This window comes from Betta splendens, chromosome 9, assembly GCF_900634795.4.
Source record: "Betta splendens chromosome 9, fBetSpl5.4, whole genome shotgun sequence".
NCBI classification, from domain to species: Eukaryota; Metazoa; Chordata; class Actinopteri; order Anabantiformes; family Osphronemidae; genus Betta; species Betta splendens.
The window spans coordinates 8,651,228-8,669,340 of NC_040889.2; the positions used below are offsets into that span (position 1 = coordinate 8,651,228).

At 45.5% G+C, this 18,113-nt stretch overlaps 1 protein-coding gene across 1 annotated transcript; it reads left to right on the plus strand.

The window, feature by feature from the left end:
- The first annotated feature begins 455 nt into the window (after positions 1-455).
- On the plus strand, positions 456-17,759 carry ube2h (ubiquitin-conjugating enzyme E2H (UBC8 homolog, yeast)). Its single transcript, XM_029164285.3, has 7 exons — positions 456-744; positions 10,682-10,758; positions 11,479-11,553; positions 11,643-11,682; positions 12,576-12,628; positions 13,473-13,601; positions 13,738-17,759. The coding sequence occupies exons 1-7, from the start codon at positions 692-694 to the stop codon at positions 13,860-13,862; spliced, it is 552 nt and encodes a 183-aa protein (XP_029020118.1). The 5' UTR covers positions 456-691; the 3' UTR covers positions 13,863-17,759.
- Positions 17,760-18,113: the final 354 nt, after the last annotated feature.

Consider the following 18,113-nt stretch of genomic DNA (forward strand, 5'->3'; position numbering starts at 1 on the left):
AATGTTAAGTTGAACAAATGATGATTATAGATATTGGTGTTTAGATTAGAAATATTATTGTTTTTGGGAAGTGGAATTATGGTTTATATTTCCACCTTTCAGCCTTACTTTAGTCTAATTCACACATTTGTTAACAAATGACCAAGTTAGCTAATTTAAATATTGTTGCCCCAAATATACCATTATACTCTCAGGGCAGAAATGTGAATACTGTAGGTCTTGCTGGGAAACCTTTAAGAAGAACAAAAACCTGAAGATAAATGAGTAAAAGCAAAGCCCCGATCAGCATTTAATGGCGGTTTGCCTTTTAAATTTTCCATAAAACACCAATGTAGGGGTGGTGAAAATCATTTATTGGGAGAAGTTGGCTACAAAACCAAGGGCTTTAAAAAAACTACAAACATGGCCTTTTGGGGGGACGAGGGGTCGCACGTATGTGACGTATCCGCGGAAGGATCCCAGCTTCAGCGCTCTGGCCAGAACGCTGAGAGAGGCAGCGAACAGTAGAGGTCCAGCGTTAGCCTCGCTACTCATTCGGACGGGGAGACGCTGATCCGAGAAGAGGCTTCGCTGGGAATATTCCCAAAAGCAAATGTTAACTTTCGGCTAGCACAGTTTGCTAGGCTGTCTAGCGCGTCGGGGGGCTAGCTCTCAGTTCGCTCGCTGCTGTTCTACGGGGGAAATAGCAAAAATGTCGTCTCCAAGTCCGGGTAAAAGGCGAATGGATACCGACGTGGTGAAACTGTATCCTTTCCGAACATAAACAACAGTCGCTCCGTCGCTGTCTACTCAGCTATTTCTTGCTAAATGTGGAAATGTGACCCCAGCGAAGCTCATTTATGGACGAGGCTTGTTTGTCAGGGCAACTCCAAGTAGACAGAGCTTTCATTGTGACTGGCTGGTGTTTTATGTAAACAACATTCTGCTAGCAAAGACAAGTGTTGGGGCTACCTATTTGTGTCCTGCGAACCTCCAGTGGCCGTTGGGACAGCGGCGTTATCTAACCGTGTATTTTCAGCATTTCCCAGCTCCGTGTTTGTTCTGACATCAACGCTCGCTGTCCGCATTTGAAGATTACCGCACGAGCCCGGACGGACGCTAACGTTGTCCCCATACACAGGGTTGTCTCTCATCTCGCTGCAGCAGCAGCGGATGTCTGTGTAAAAAAAAAAAAAAACCGTCTCGCAGTTTTACTTGTTCCTCGTCCGGGGCTGTTGTTTTTCGGGCGGCTGAGTCAAAGTGGCCCCTTTACACGTTGACACGGCAGCTTGTTTACATAACGTACGGCTAACGTCAACTGGAAACGCTGCTGTCTTTTGTTCTGCTCTCGTCAACGCGTTGGCGTTCGAGCAGCGTGTTTTAGCCTCGCTGCTCTAATTGCTGGTGCCTCGATCACCCGCCGAGGGTCCCTTTTTTTGTCGTGGTGCTTTCGCTTGTGTCACTAGAAATGTTACCTTGTAGCGCTGCCGCCGCTGAGCCGAGTTGCTAGTCTACTGGTTAATTTCAACATCAAAATGGCCACCTGATCTGTGTCTCACTGTACTCCAGTGTCTGCACACAAGGATACAAAAGGTGAACTTTTATAGGGTTACACTCGTTAAAATGTGTTGATTCAAGCATTTTACATGGATGTCTGTGTCGCACCTGTTTAAGCGTTTGAGCATGTGCCACGAGCCTGCTGCCGTCCCCACTGTGGATTAGTTGAACTTTGAGGCAACCTCTCGTGTGTTCTTCCGTCCCCACGCTCACTTCTACACTAGTGATTATGTAGTCGGCCTCACTCTGGGTCGACATGGGGACATTACATCCTGACAAGGTAATTCCGGCCCGTGCTGTGTTTTAGAGGATCACCGGGAACAAGAAGTTTTTGTTTATGTCCCAGCACTGTGGAAACCAGTTTAATGATTGGATCGCCTGTTACTAGCCGGAAACCACAAGAGGGGAGGGACTTAGAACATCTGATGGGATGGCAGTAAAGCGTAGTCAAACATGGGTCTGGAACTGGGCTGGTTGAAACAAAAGCAAGGGGAAGTTGTGCTGACAGGGTCTGTGTAATGGTTGCCTCTATTATTACTGTTCCTGTGACTATACCTGTCATGTGGATGACTGACTTCATACCTCCACATCATAATTGTAGTGTCACTTTATAGCCGGTGCGCGTCAACTTCAGGCTACATCATCTCTTGTTATTTTGGCCTTTTGCCCAGAGCATTGTGCTACATCTGCTAGCCAGCAACAGGTCGTGTCTGAGCAAGTTCATGCCCTCCCCACATGACTCCACTCGTGTGTAGGCCACGGCAGCCATGACAGGCTGGCGACTCGCACAGAACGAGCAGAGGCTTTAAAAATTGCAACACACACACACGGGGTTTGACGGGAGCAGTGCGACTGCTCCCGTCTTTGAGCAACAGGCAGCGGCTGGTTTTGCTTCATGCCACCTGCTCACTTCCATACAATGACCTGTGTGTGTTTATGATAGCAGCGCTCTAAATGTAGGTCTTCAAAACTGAGATTAAGTGGCTTACATGGCACGTGGCTTCGCTGCTGACTAGGCTGTCTTGCTGGATTGTGTAGGGAGCGCTCCAGGTTAGTGGTGTAGCCGAGCGTTCCCTCCTCTGGTTTGCGTCCCCAGAGCCAAAATCCTGAGGCAACAGCCTCTTTCCTGTGCTCGCTATCCGAGCGTCTCCGTGGTGTAATCAAAACCTGAAACTCACACTGACGTTTAGACAGGAGCGGGCTCCTTCTTATAGCCTGACACCGAGAGTCATCGCACGTTAATTTGCTGTGGCCGCTGGAGAGCTCAGAATGTGGAGCGGAGGTCATTAGGGAATTTTTAAAAATGACTGTCAGAATGGCCTCCGCATGTTGTATGACTGGGTTTAGGCTTGGTTCATAGCCACGGTGAAGAGTGTCAGCCTGCTTGTAAAAAATATTAGAATAGTTAGTTGTTTGTTTACACTTGTAGTTTTTGTTTATTGTGGTAAATATGTAATGATGACAATTGCTTTACCACTGTAAACTAAATGCATACCTAATCCTTAGGACCTGCATATCAGTAGGACACCTGAGTTTCACTCTCTTTATTTTAGAAGACGGTGCTTTTCGACAACCTCTGTGTGCCATTTAAGAAAAAGTTTAAATTCACATTTTGTGTGTGTGGGTGACTACACTTGCTGTGTAGGTAGCTGTGCTATTATTTGCATGCATTCAGCACTTTCACGTTGCTTTCGTGCAGTGAGCTGCAGGAATTTGAGCACAGGTATGAAGGACAATGCCTATTGTAAACGCTAACAGAGGCTCTTGGGGTGTCTGAATTGTGCATTTTAATACAAGAACGAGCACAAAACATGTCATGTAGTCAGAGAACTGGAAAGGAAGTCAATTGTGCACTTTCTATATCATTTGTCATTAAATGAACGTTTAACAGTTTACATAGTAAAATGTCATTAAACAGACCCTGCATCCATCACCGGCATCAGCACCTGTGTATGTGGGTCATCGGATGCAAATCTGAGTTACTTTTGAGGTAATACTGACGTGTTTAGTTGTCCATACTGAGGGGTTGGCTTGTGGAGGTACCGTCCACCCCTCCCCACTTCCTCATTGACAATGTCCCTCCACCCTCCCTGAGTGGAATACCAATCCTTAGCTTTATCTGCTCTCCGCTTGGTGGTTCGGCCCCATTGTGCCCGTGTAACATGACATCCGGACAGCAATAACAGCGGGGTCTTTTGGTTTCCCCCGTTCAGAGGAGACCCTGTGAACTCCACCTCCCACTGCTGTGTCAGAGCATGTCACACAGTCACTGGAAGTTAATCTGCACCCACTGCTATTATTTCAGGCCTGATCCATCTAGATCCAGTTACTTTAGGGAAGGAGCCAGCAAATTTCTGCCGCTGCCTGCTCCTGACAGAGTGTCAGTGAATGAATAGGAGCACGACGAACCCATGACAAGAATAGGAAGAGCTCAGGTCAGATGATGCAGCTGCATGATTTAACAACATGATGTGTAATAGAAGCCAGTTTACAGTAGTAGCAAAAGAGCCTAGGCAATGTGCTGAACATTTGCAGGCCCTGCTGCTACTGCTGACAGAAAACATGGCATGTCTTAAAGGTATGCAGGGCAAAGCATATAACAGATGCCTCAAATTGCTTCAAGTGAAATGTAGATTTTTTTTTTTTGGGATGGGAGTCTGGGAAATGGGCTGTTTACCACTTTTCCCTGCATCAGTAGGCCTTTACTGTTTATGCATTAGCCCATATGAATTGTGGTTTGATGTGTTGGGGGAGGCCCTGTATATAGGATTTGTACGTAGCGGCCCGTGGGCTGTGTGCCTGTAGAAATCTGCAAAAGTGAAGCCTGGAAAAATGTAACTCGGAGCAACTTCTTCGCTACGAAGAAGAATGGCTGGCAAACGGATCCACCGTCTTTGTTGGAGCACTTCGTTACACATTTTACTGCGTTTGTCGTGGTCTCTTTTGTTTATGTAGGTCTGAAAGCTTGAAGAATCTGCATCTTATTACTGCGTCTTGCATGTTGGTCAAAATATGTTAGTTCTCTCAGCTGCAAGCAGGCGCCTCATCGTTTCCCGTTTTATCTTTTGACAAGTGAACATTAGGTAATGTGGTCGACTGTGAATGAGGCCCCTTCTAGGCAGGGGCCCTTATCTTGATTGACAGGGCTGTGCTGGCGATCGAGGAGCATGGCATCCCTGGCAGGAGGAGATTTGAGGCCCTCACTGGTAATCCCACTCGGCAAAGAGAGAAGCTTCCCGCACGCATGGCTGAATTGCCTTAGAAAAACAGATGGACTGAAGTTCCTCTCTTGGTTTCCCATATTCTTTCTCCTCTGGCTCTGGGAAGTCGAGCCTGATTCTGCAGCTCACGTGCACCGCAGCCTCAATGTGGAAGAGTGACAGGAGCGCATTTATTTTCTGAGCAAGTGACACAGAATCCTGTTGCAGAAGAAGGATTTATTTTAATATAATTATATGGAAAGATGTACCCGTTTCGGAAGCATGTGAGCCTCATCGGCCTCTCTGACAGTCTTGCTCTTATTACGGGTCTGTGTGAAGCTGATGAAATTAGCGGTGTCGCACAGATTCAGGTTGTCTTTACAGAGCCGTCACTGTTGAAGACATTTTTCCAGCTCGGCTAATCTCGTCTGTTGGATTCGCTCATTAGATGGTCGTCTCGGATTCAGGTCATTGTTTCCGCTGGCCCGGCTCACTCTTGTGATGGCTAACGATCATTTCATTTGCGTGCACGTGCGCACACGCACAGGCCCGGCGCTGTCGCTGTAAATAGACTGTTGATTTAGTGAAGGACTGAAAGGAGGAGCAGCTGAAGGATTCACATTTGATTGCAGTGGGTGGGCTCTCATCTCTCTCCAAAGAAGACAAAGAACTTAGCCTGTGCAGCATTGTGCTGCTCCAGCTCTCACACAGCAAGGTAGCCATCAGCCAGAATAGTCTGCTCAGGGCTCTATATAAAGGAAGCCGGATTTGCATTGCAAATGAGTTATGATATTTTGAGTTAATCGTTGAGCGTTAACCTGGGTCTTTTGTCGCCTTCTCTCTTTCTCCCTTTGATGACTCTATGTACACGTTTCTGTACGAGCTTCGAAAGCGTATAGTAATGAACACAACGCTTAACATTCAACATCTGACCTTTAATTATTCAAGCAGAAATGAAACTGAGATGTTGGTAGAGTTAATTTTCTTCCCGTCCGCCATCCGCCGAGCCCAGCACCTAACAGCTACCAAGCATTTACATGTGGATCTCAGTGAGTCAGGCCTTTGGGGCCATATGTCCATTGATATGTAAAACCTGCTGTGTGGTTTTCTTTTGCACAGACTGCACAAGCTGAGCGCTCCATCAGTATTTCACACTTGATGTGTCAGAAGGAGCTGCACGCTTTAGGAACAGTCGCTTTAAGTCGGGCTTTGCTTAATAACTCCAGACGTGAGAGGGTGAAACAATAGCATATATTCAAAGTTTACCAGATAATTCACTTAGAATAATTTTAATATGCTTTATTATTCTAAAACACAATTAGACCTTTTTTTAATTCCTTCATTCATCCATTCCTGACTTGGGACAACTGCAGATAAGGAACTAACCAGCTCAATTTTGTGCTTCCAACACAACTGCTAGAAGTTACGTAAACAGAACTACTGTCCATGTGGCTGGTGGTGATAAGAGTGTATCATTAACAGCCCGGGAGCAGTCTAAAGCCTAAACCTTGTTAGCCATCAAGGGTTAATAGGCACCAGACCGCAATATTAGGCAAATGCCTCAATGTAGATTTCCGTATTATCCACAAACAAAAGTCTTTAATATTCCTTTACCTGCTTTTATGTGAGGCAGATCTGGTAGAATAACTGTTATAATTGTTTTCCTTTGTTTTGCTTCCACAAAGACCAGTCACATGGATAATCTGTTTAAAGGCACGCTGTATAAAGTCTGCACAGCTAGATGCTTCCACTTTGAAGGAGGAGCAGGAGGCAGGATCATAGGGATTTTACTGCTACATCATTACACCTCTCACCCTCATTTATTTTTTTATAGTAGAGCCGATAACGTTAGCGGCGTTAGCATTTGGGGAACTTGTATGGCACTTGTATGATTTGGATTTTCTAGCGTATGCGCAGCAGTAGATGGTGAAGCCAGACTGGGGGTTGATACATCGGTTTCCAAATGAGTTAAGCAAGGTCGCGTTCAAACAAATGTTCCTGCTGACGTGTATGACAAATTGAAGGACTGCTTTTTGTTTTGCGAAAGAACAAATGGCAACAGGCAGCTGGCATAATGGTTTATAACCATTTAATTAAAACTGTCAGTAGTCTATGAGCTGATATCTTCCCATTTCCTCTATTAGCTCATTCCTTGAATCCATGTCTTCCCTGGATTATCTTTCAGTGGAGTCAGTGAGTTGAAGTTTGACACGTGAAGTGACTCAGTCAAGCGTCAGATCGGCACTGACAGTGACTAAGAGTCTTGCTCAATGAGCAATAAACAGCTGAGGGAGACCACGTGAGAGTCCATCGGTTTGGCTGGAACCCCGGTCCTTTGGTTAAACAAACCCCTGCCTACCAGTCCTCCTGCTGTTGCTGTGGCAGGGTGCTTGCTGTGCTACGCTAGCGGCCTCTGTTTTTAGCCTGCAGAGTGTGGTGGAGGTCACAGTAATCCCATTGCACTGTGTTAATACATGGGCAAGCAGAATGTATAAGTAGGCACGTTTGAACAGAGGCTATGCTCTAAAATATGCATTTCTAACATATTGGCCAGATAAGACCAACCTTCCATTTTGAGTCACATACCTTCATAGCAGCCTGCAGTGTTTCAGGACAGAAGGCCCCATGCTGTTGCATAGAGAAGGCTTCTTCATAGACCTGTAGCTAAAGGTCTTGATGCGCATGTGCTGGGTGTTTTTTGGGGAGGAAGTCTCCCTATTGCCCACACCCTGGGGACAGCGGTGCTTCCTGCCTTTCATCTGCAAGGTCTTTTGCTCGTACTGTCTATTGTCGCTGCGCCTGAAAGTGAAAGATGGGTCTCTCGCTCTGCGTTTCTCATCTTAGAACAAACATGAAGTCTCGCAGCGGTAAATCCGCGCGAAGCAGATTGTTTATTCCATTGGAAGCGACCGTATTAAAACAACGCAGCCTGTGTTGTTTCACCTCACAGCAGGTTATCGCTCGGTTCGAGACCGCACCAAAATCAAAGAAAGAATATTTGCTGCTAGCGTGAGTTCACTAATGTAGGTGTGCCTCATTAGACAGGCCTCTCTGAAACACAGCTTCATCCACTATCATCAGCAGAACAAACCAAAGCACATTCTTATGAAATCTTGATCATCTGGCGTCTGACTTGACTCTAACGAGTGCCTTCGTTTTTCTAGCCTGAGCCTCGTCATTAATCAACAAACAGGTTTTGTGTCTGGGTACAGTCGTCACCAGCCTACAGTCCACAGCAGTGATGTCATTCCCGTTCGCGGATCTGCCCAAGACCAGGCTTGAACCCCGTGCCTGCCTAACACTTGATTCTCAGACATCCCATAATCTTCTCATGCTCTTTTCTTTCCGGCCTCGGCTCTGTTTGCAGGCTGACCTTATGCTACCGTCTCTTTCTCTGCTCTTTTGGGGGTTATTGACTATCTGTTTTCCAGACAGACTTCCTAGCTTTCCACGCATGACGAGCGCTGCTTTAAACGTTCAGTCACCAGCAGTCTTTGCGAGCCAGCGCCATTAAGAACTGGAATCTCCTCTGGTGTTTTGTAACCTTAGGCGTTCTCCACGTCTACGTTTGTGTGTTCTGCTTTCCTGTTATTCCAGCCCAGTCGCTCCAGGAGTACTGTACTTTACTGGAGGCGTAAGCAGGTGGTCTGAGTGTTGTTCAATAAGACCTGAATGCTCTGAACGAGTCGGTTTCACACAGAAGATTCCTCTCGTTCTTCTCTTGTCAACACAGTTTTTAAACTAAAGAGGCAGTTTAGCACATCCTTTCTGAATCTGTGGGGGAAAAACAAGGGCTTCCGTGTTGCATCCTCCTTTTGCTCCTTTTTCCAGAACAATCCTACGGATAGTTGGCGCTGTGTTGTTTGACCGAGAGCTCCTGATGACTCCCCGTGATGTCTGTGCTCCATACTTAGAAAGACCTCGGTCAGCCTGCAATATTTTCAGGCTGGGATAGTGGCCGAGAATGACCAGAATGAAAACAAGGCACGTCTGGACCACATCCGTAAACGCTGCATGTATAGGCCGTGTATTTTGGTTCCACTATTTATATGGATGAACTTCCCTGTTGATCAACATTAAAAGACGCAAACAGGTTCTCTGTCAGTAGCTCTTCACTGTGTTTTGAAGTCTGCATGCAATAATAGTGATATAGTTTCCACATCGGAGGATGTGTTGCTGTTACAGACTTTCTGGGTTGTTTGACTGGACCCATTGCATCAGATTATATGCGTGTATGTACATGTTGACCTGCTGATTATGATTTATCTATTCTAATCCAAGCTGGAGGTTGGACAGACGCAGAAAGGACATGACCCTAATCAGACGACCCTATTGGTAATTTAAGAATGTTAAGAAACATGTCGAACTCTTAGTGATTTAGATTTATTCCTGTTGAGGGTTAAATGTGCACTGACGTTGCTTGAATCGAGAGGTGAAGCTCACAGTGCTTGTGCTCCGTGCTGTGTGCGTGTCCTCGTATTTATCTCTCTGCTGACTGACGGTGCAGCTCATCGTCAGCTGTACTCGCCAGCTGTCTGTCAAAGCATCAGACTGCCTGGAATTTGCAAGTTGTCCCAGTAGCAACCCCTGGTTTAATAGAGCTGTCAAACTCCTGCGTAACAGGAAGAAGCTGCTGTCGACTGGGTTCTTTTTAGTTTCGAGGTAGGAGGGACGAATGTATGCTATGAAACCACTTGGCCGCCCATCAGAGACACAGATAAGGGGTGGGAGTGTCGAGGCTGACGTGAGCCAGGGATTGTTTCCTAAGATGATTGCTAGTAATGACTTTGCAGCTGTTCCAATGGCGGTCGCACCGCTTGATGTGTGTGCCATGTCGTTATCATCTGAGTTTGTGACCTACCTCTTGGTTTTGCGATTATGATTGACACAGCAAAGATCTGTGTCCATTTTCCAGCTAAATGTCAAAAAGGCAAATGTAGAGAAAGATCAGTCCTTCTCTTGCCAGTCACTGTGACCAGTGTCAGTGTAATCAGTAACTGCTTATCCCGCTGCAGCCTACACACTCCATACCATCCCCCTGCCTACGAACCTCCCCTCCCTCATATGATCAAACACACTCACATCAGTGGTTTTCCTCCGGGTTAGATGTCCTTACACCAAGGGCATGGCTGCATCAGCTGCTGGATGTAAACACTATCCAGGCAAACACTTTTGCTTTGCCAGCCGCCTTTAGGTAAACGTTGTCCTGTCCTGTCGTGGCGTCAGCGTTTATTCTTTCACAGGCCTGGAACGGCTCCTTGACTCCAGCGTGGTCAGAACACGGAGGTTCCTCTTCTGCCTGACAATGACACATTTCCTTGCCGAAGCCTCCTGTTCACAGACTCAAGCAGAGCTTAAAATAACCTCCCCTTTTGATTTAACCCGTTGGGGGTCAGCGTGCTGCTAATGGGATACACACTCGATCTGGATTGACAAGCCAGCTGCTGCTGTGTGACATGAAGAGCAGAGTTTTATCCCATCGTCTGTCTCTAGCGTGGTTCTGCCCGTCGCGTTTCTCAGTCTTCGACCTTCCTTTTGTCAAGCTTTTCATTTCCTGTTTCTTTCACCTGCATGAAAGGAAGATAATATTATTATGATGAAAACCACCTTTGGTTCGATTTTTCACACATTATGTGGCCAGCGTGAGCTTGTGTGTGTATAGATTTTTCATTTTGAAAATGGCTATCTCTCACACTTAGTGTATTAATTTAGTGCGCCATGTTCCCTTTAATCTTCATAACTAGATGATATGAAAGAATAATGTTCTCTTCTTTGTATCAAAGCAACGTGTTTGAAGAACTCTCCTTTTGTTTTTTAGAGAGAGCGAGAGGACGACCTCTTAGTGACCCTGAATATTTTTCCAGAATTGTTCTTAATTGTTCTCCCACGCGCTGTGTTTGTTTTTATGCATTCAGTGAAACCATTGTCCTTAGCAGCCTTTACAGCATTGAGAGCAAACATGAAGTCACCATCCTCAGCGGACTCAACGAATTTGTAGTGAAGTTTTTCGGGCCACAAGGAAGTAAGTATTTTGCCTTTTGGTCACACGTACTGCACATGGGAGTTAAACCGGTCAAGTGAAACCTTGAAACCTGTTCCACAAAGAAAATGTGATGTTCTAAGTAGTGTCAGGACATGGTCTCCTCTGTTCCGGAAGCCCAACTTTCCAACCTCTAGCTCTTGTACAGACGTTCACACATGCTGGACAGCACTGTAGCCCCTCAGTGACAGAGCAACCAGGCGGAGAGAGAGTGGACAGACGAGAAGAGCAACCTCATCAGCAGGAAATAGTTCTGTTAACAGCACTGAAACCACCAGCACTTACGCCAGGGCAAAGGGAGGAAGTGGGTGCTTGTCCCTGTTTACGATGCCTAGAAACAAGTCCAGCTCAAAGGGTGCTGCCGTGCACACATGCGCTTATCAACATTCATCCTCAGTGTGTTTTTAGTGGTCTGCCATTCAGCTTCAGTGTAGTACACATGCATCTGTACCAACACAATAACACAATCTTGTCCTTGTCCTCTTTGATGTCGGCCTATTCTAATTTGGAAGTAGGAATCCCCCGGGCTGAAATGCATTACTGCATAAAATGGCAGAGAGAAGTGGCATGTGTGTCTCATTTGTCAAGTGGCCCTCTCTCTGTTGTGGTCCAGAGCGGAGGAGAAAGGAGCGGACCAAATTGGTTGTGCTGTATAGATGTGGTTGAGTGAAACGAATGTCTCTTTTCTCCCCTCGCATTCAGCGCCGTATGAAGGAGGCGTGTGGAAGGTGCGAGTAGATCTTCCTGACAAATACCCTTTCAAATCACCGTCAATAGGTAGGATGTAGTGTGCACATCCCATTGTTTTGGGTTTCACTTCCCTTTTCTGCACTGTCCTCAACTCACCCTTGTTTTTTTTCCCTCAGGATTCATGAACAAGATTTTTCATCCCAACATAGATGAAGCGTAAGTTGATTTTTTTTTATTGTCACTTTGCAGTTTTGGTCAAATAATCTGCGATTTTAGCCTTTCAGTGAGACAGGACTCTGTTGTTCTCTGTACCTCTGGGCTCGTTACGCCGCTGCTTAAAGGCCAGGGCTCCAGTGGAGGAAATTCAGCCAGTCTCTTTCATATGAATTGAATGCGTAATACAGTGCAAACCTGGACTATCAGGGACTCGGCCAAAATGATGCAGTGTCATGCGGGGAAAAAAGGTTGGATCAGCCTCAGCTTTTTCCTGCAAGGTGACGTCATCTGGCGAGGCTCCACACGGGCCATCCCCATACATGCAGTGACACATTCCTACTGGAAAACAGTGTTCCTGCGTCCAGTCTGTTGAGATCCTAACACAAAACCCTCCGCAGCGCAGTCATGGGTGGGAAAGTTCTGGCTGCTTTCATTTTGACCCCCTGTGCTGTGTTTTGGAGTCAAACACATATATAAATCCTTTCCTCACTGGATGTCTGTAGATGCTCCAGGACACGTCTGCTGTCAAGGAAAATGTAACCTTGTGCATGGACCCTAAATGTGAGGACGCGCAGAGGCAGTTCTCCTCCAAGTGTTACATGTGTCACCAGGGAATGACTGGCCTAGTGTAAATACCAGCAGTCAAACGATACCTTTGTTACTGTATATTTCAGCACATGAAAAACAGGATACGGCAGTAAACTGATGAAAGCAACCTTCTCTATTATCGTGTCATATAACACCTGAATGCAAACTAAAGATGAGGTCTAACGGGTGTTCCTGTGATGTGAAATGGGCCTCGTCCATTCTCTCCTTACCTCGCCTCGGCCTCATCGTTCTGAGTCTCTTTTTTTTTTTTTTTTTTGGTTTTTTTTTTTTTGTCGGCTTCCCAGGTCAGGAACAGTTTGCCTAGATGTCATCAACCAAACGTGGACGGCTCTGTACGGTGAGTGGCCCCACTGCCTGCATGTCCATATTGCATTTCCTCACTGGGGTCTGTGTGATTATGTGCAAAGAAGTTGACACACTGCCATCACCAGCCTAATCTACTTATGGTGGGGAGAAGTGAACACTAATGAGGTAATGCCCCCCCCTCCCCAGACAAGGTCAGAGACCATTAACCTTCTAGAGGAATGATTCACTCCGTCAGCTCCATACTCTCCACGGCAGATATTGTTCCTGGTGTTTTTCACAGCTGATCCCGTCACTGTCACTGTGTGTTTCTGCCACTCTCCATGTCAGCGTGCCCTTCCCACTGAGCACTCACACTGAGTAATTTCCCAACAGATGTTTAAGCATCCCTGCCTGTTTGTTTCCACTAAAGATCTGATATCATTTAGCACAATGTCATTGTCCTACAGCACATGTTCAGTTCCGTTGATGTAATTTAACCACATATATGGCTCATGTAGAAGAAAATAGACATTTAACCAAGTATTGTGTAACTCAGAGAGGCCGAAGCTGCTGTGTAAATCATGTAAAATGAATGCACTACCATAGTGAATATGAAGCTTTGGCTTTCCCAACTTGAATGGACCCAACAGTGACACCTAGAAGACAACAGCAGGACTACACATTGCTAGCAGGCCTCAGCTGTGAGAGAAAGCCAAGGCCTGCTAGCAGAGAGCTAGTCCAGGAGATTAGCTGGTTTCTACTGTTAAAGAGTGTGTGGCACTGTGGTCCTCTATCTAATCTAGTCTGAAACATGTAAATTGATTCAGGTCTAGGTCTCATTGGATATGTAATTGGTAATTGTTGGTATAATTGTCTTCTCGTGCCTGCTTCCCCAGATCTGACCAACATCTTTGAGTCGTTCCTGCCTCAGCTGCTGGCGTACCCCAACCCCATCGACCCTCTGAATGGAGACGCAGCCGCCATGTATCTTCACCGGCCAGAAGAGTACAAGCAGAAAATCAAAGGTTTTCCTACTGAACATGCATCTGACTATAGAGCTGAAGTTTTGACTTATTATCCAGCAGATTGTTGTGCATTGCAGTTCAATAACACTGTTTGTGCCTGGTCTGACCACTGATCCCCGTGTATCCTTCTGTACAGAGTACATCCAGAAATATGCAACAGAGGAAGCCCTGAAGGAGCAGGAAGAGGCGGCAGGTGACTCTTCATCTGAAAGCTCCATGTCTGACTTCTCAGAAGATGAGGCGCAGGACATGGAGTTGTAGTGATAGGAGGGCTCCCCCATCCCACCCCCTCCTCTAACCCCCACAGAGACTATATTTGATTTCCTAACCATGAGAAAGCAGACTTATAATATTCATATGTAAACAAGTTGATTTTTTTATTATTATTACTAAACAAGGATTTTTATGGATATCTAGCCCTCGGTGTGTTTGACAGACACCCTTCCCATTCTGTAGCTGTTTCTCCCTCCAGATATCTCGCCTGCCTTCACAGTGTCTCCATGTCACCTCTGCATTTTCAGCTGTGCCATGTCGTTGAAGGCAGCGAATCTCCCCGTGAACATCTCGTTTCTTTACTCCAGTTTTGCTTTTTAAAAACACAACTGTCTACGTTGACCTGACTCCTGATTCCCGTCGTTTTTCCCCACAATGCCAGTTGATTCTGACCCACACTATCCTCCTGGCTCGCCTGCAGAGCTGCGTGGATGTTTCTCTCCTGGGTGCTCTGATGTATAAAATATTACCGTGTGGTCAAGACAGTATTTTAAGGTGCACAATCACACACAAGGTAGCACACTTTATATAAAGATGCAAAACAAGTGTAGTGCCATAAAGACAGGAGGATCAAGCCCAAAGGTCTCGACTGAGACACGTCAGTGACACGACGCCTTCTCTACTCAGTGCGGATGCTACACTTGCTGTTACTTTTTGTTACTATCGATCTGATGCAGTTTCACGCGTCGCTCTGCAGGGCTTAATAAGTTTTGTTTAAGAAATAAATGACATACGTGTTAGGTGGTGAGGTGACAGTAACCGTGTTATGGGCACTTCTGTGGCCGTTTTGTTGAACAATCAAAGTAGTGTTTTTTTGTTTCTGAGGGGTTTGTGGAGATTGTGGTCAGATTCACTTGGTATTATGGTGATTGAAAATGAGAGCAACTTCAACCATCTGACCAGTTTATGTTTCACACGAATTACACTGTTCTGTTATTAGGCAGCAGCTCAAACTCACAAGCAGCATTTATTGTGCCCTTTTGCTTCTAAAGGGGCTCAGTGATAACTGTCCCGGGTCACGAGGACAGGTGGCGATTTATTCCAGTAAACTCAGAAAACCTGCATCAAAGTTAACTTTGCTTCCTGTGTAAAGCAACAACAGTGGTCATATGGTTGACTGGAAGCTCTCAATATGAGATTTGTTGAAGATTTGAGTTTGTGACAGATGAGCCCTCCTCGCATTCCACTGATCCTGTTTGGATCCTGTTTGTGTTTGCTCCAGTGCATGCCCTTCACACTGCTCTGACCCGTAGTTTGTACCCCGGCCACATCGACCGGTCTGTCAATTCATGTGTGTCGACCATTGGATTATTGGATTACTAGTTTGAAGATTTAAAACAGGAGCCCAGTGTTTGGCTTGTAATAATTTTCATTATAGGCAAATTAGTTTAGGGGAAGTATGTGCAAATTGGACAGAGAAGAAAGTTCTTTTGTTGAATCACTGGCAGGTTAAGATGTAGATCCATCCCTTGTGGACAGAGATGGCTGTTGCTGCTTTGTGTTTTTTATTTTTTTTTTTAATTCCATGTCCTCACATTTTTGCCCGATGGGGGGGTCAACATGTTAGTGTGTGTGTGTGCGTGTGTGTGTGAATGCGTGTGTTTGTACAGCATCTACCTTGTACAGTGATAAAACGCATCTCTGTAGCCTCATCGAGTCTCCGCATTGAACCCACAGCTCCGAGTGTTGCTTATCGAGGCTCACATGACAGTCAAACTACCTAGAAAACATCGGCACAGGTCAGACAGCGTCGTACTCAGGAGGTCACGTTTTCCTTTTTGATTTTAGTGCGTGTGCCTCATCGTCAAAGAGGTGTCCATTTAATTAAGTCCCCAGAAGCTATGAAGGTCAGACATAACTCAAAAAGCACATTGTTTCCAATCATTTACCTTTTCTTTTCCTTCTTCAATCTGACCCTGAGCAGTGATTTTTCACATCTCCGCTTTCGCTCGGTTGCAGAGTAGGGAAACGACCCAGGCCCGAGTGCCGCTGGGTGAATTCGAGTTTCTGTAGGATTGTTGGACGTTCATGGTTCAGGTTTGAAATGCAGCTTGGTTGATTCCATTGTGTGACTCATAAGACGTGGTAAGGTTGGAAATCATGCTAATATTTGTGGAACTGTGCTTTTGACATGTCAGGGTAGTTAGTTTTGCTGGGTGGTGACTTCAACTAAACAACATATGCTCTATGGCTGTATTACAGGTAAAGTTAGCTAGTTTGGTATATTCACCTAATGAACAATTCATTGCACATCTGACCTTTAGTTAGTGACTTTTGTGTGGTTGTATGTCGGATACTGTCTGCTTGTTCTCTTCTTGCAGATGCAGGTGTAGATTTCAGTCCGGGCTGACGTTTGGCCTGTAGTGAGCCTGACAGATAGAACTGTACAGAAATCAAAGGCGTGGTTTAGACCCTTTCCCCCAGAAATAACACATTTCTGTGTGCAACACAGAGGCACCTCCTTTAATCTCCAGTTGAAGCATTGGGGATGTTTAGGGGGTTATCTCGTGGTCTGCTTCCAACAGGATGCAGCATTTTACTGAATATTGTTAGAACAAATTGCAGATTGTATGCAGAACCACACTTTCACAATCGGCTTGTGTTTTGCCCATAAGCTGCCTATAAATGTGTATTTATTCATCTAGGAGACCTGTTCTTTTTTGATTTTTAATCTTTGTCATCGAGCACCACTGCTGTAAGTTATGGTTCCGCTGAAACATTGGTCTGCTGAGGACACGCTCTGGAGTTTTTGGGGTTTGTTTTAATTGAAACTCTTGTTTTACTTTGCATTTCTGAAGTATTGTACTGAAAATAAATTATGTCCAAGTTGTGAATTGTAATAGCAAAATATGATGCAGTGGTGCAACAGGGAACTCTTGATATTTTTGTCCTTCTCAGAGACAAGATACTTGTGTTTAGGTAAAATAAAAAAGGGGTTGGTTTTCAGCATAATCTGCATCTGCTGGGCAATAAACAACAATGTATGACCTACTCAGCTGTGGCCTGGTGTTGCTCCTGTAAACATGACAAACACCCAATCTTCAGTGGCCTCCTTTTGGTTTATTCTTTGGTTTGTTTAATCTACATGTTTACTTATTCAGTGTCAAGTGAAAAAATTACTGCCTTTCATTCAGGTTCTCTTCACCTTGAGAGTTTCTTCAAAAATGCTGATGCCCCACTGCGACTTGAATTCTTGAATTATTTTTGTAACTGAATGGACAAACCTGCTTTTAATTCCTTTTTAGTTTTCTGCTCTCCAGCTTTGATAACACACACTTAAGCGTGTTTACTACCCTGAAATCTGGGGGTTTCCACGAGTCCACAAGCCTGCATAGAAAGTGGAGTACGGAGCCATAGCAGAACAGTCGTACTCAGCAGGACGAAGGGCCTGAGTGAACTGCACGGACTGGTCTTACACTTAATCCCTGGACAGGATTTCCAAAGCCAGCTCCTCATTCGCGTCTGCAGCTGCAGAGAATCCTCCCTCGCATCCCACGTCGCCTCCCAATGTGTTGACTGTGTCTCTTTGCGCACTTGCATGCTTCCGGCGTGGGGGTCGAGGCGTCCCACTCTGTGCCGGCCTGCTGCCGCCATCAGGGCATCACCACATGCACAATGGCAGTTTTTATAGAAGCTGTGTATTTGGTACTTAGCGTGTGATACTGGGGGGTTCAAAGGATTTTCTGTTTGGAGAAGTCCATCCTTGGTCTTAGTTTAAATCTCACTCTTTGCCCTTCTCTTGTTCCTTTCTTTGCATTGTGAAGTAGGCATGCCTGTCAAAAAGACAAATGCTCTCTATTAATAGGCTTATAACCTCCATAAATAGTTGTGTATAAAATAAACTGTTATAACTTCTTTTTTAATAAAACATTCAATGTGTATGAACTGGCTTTGTCCAAGGCTGGTGATTCTCATGTACTCTCATTCTTTTCTACAGACTTCCACATATGCTCAGTCACAAATTCATATTTGACTTCTGACCCACTTGGGTTCATTTCAACATTTCCACAAGGTGTCAGTGTGGCACCACGCTCCTGCCTTTCAGCTGTGAACCTGGACAAGGATTATAAACCGTTTGAAACGGTGATGCTCAGTGTCTGCAGCCGTCCATGCGAGTGCTGGTTGTACAACAATGTAATCGCCGATCTGCCTTAAAAGTGTTAGCGGGCCTTAAATAGCATTGCACAAGTCTTGTAGACTCCACCGGCCCGATCCAGATCTGCTAAGCATCTGAGACAC

Excerpts from the sequence above, each read along its gene's own strand:
- ube2h (XM_029164285.3), top strand. The coding sequence starts at position 692 with ATGTCGTCTCCAAGTCCGGGTAAAAGGCGAATGGATACCGACGTGGTG. Across the intron at positions 745-10,681 it reads GATACCGACGTGGTGAAACT|CATTGAGAGCAAACATGAAG; the intron begins GTATCCTTTCCG and ends CAGCCTTTACAG. Across the intron at positions 12,629-13,472 it reads AACGTGGACGGCTCTGTACG|ATCTGACCAACATCTTTGAG; the intron begins GTGAGTGGCCCC and ends CTGCTTCCCCAG.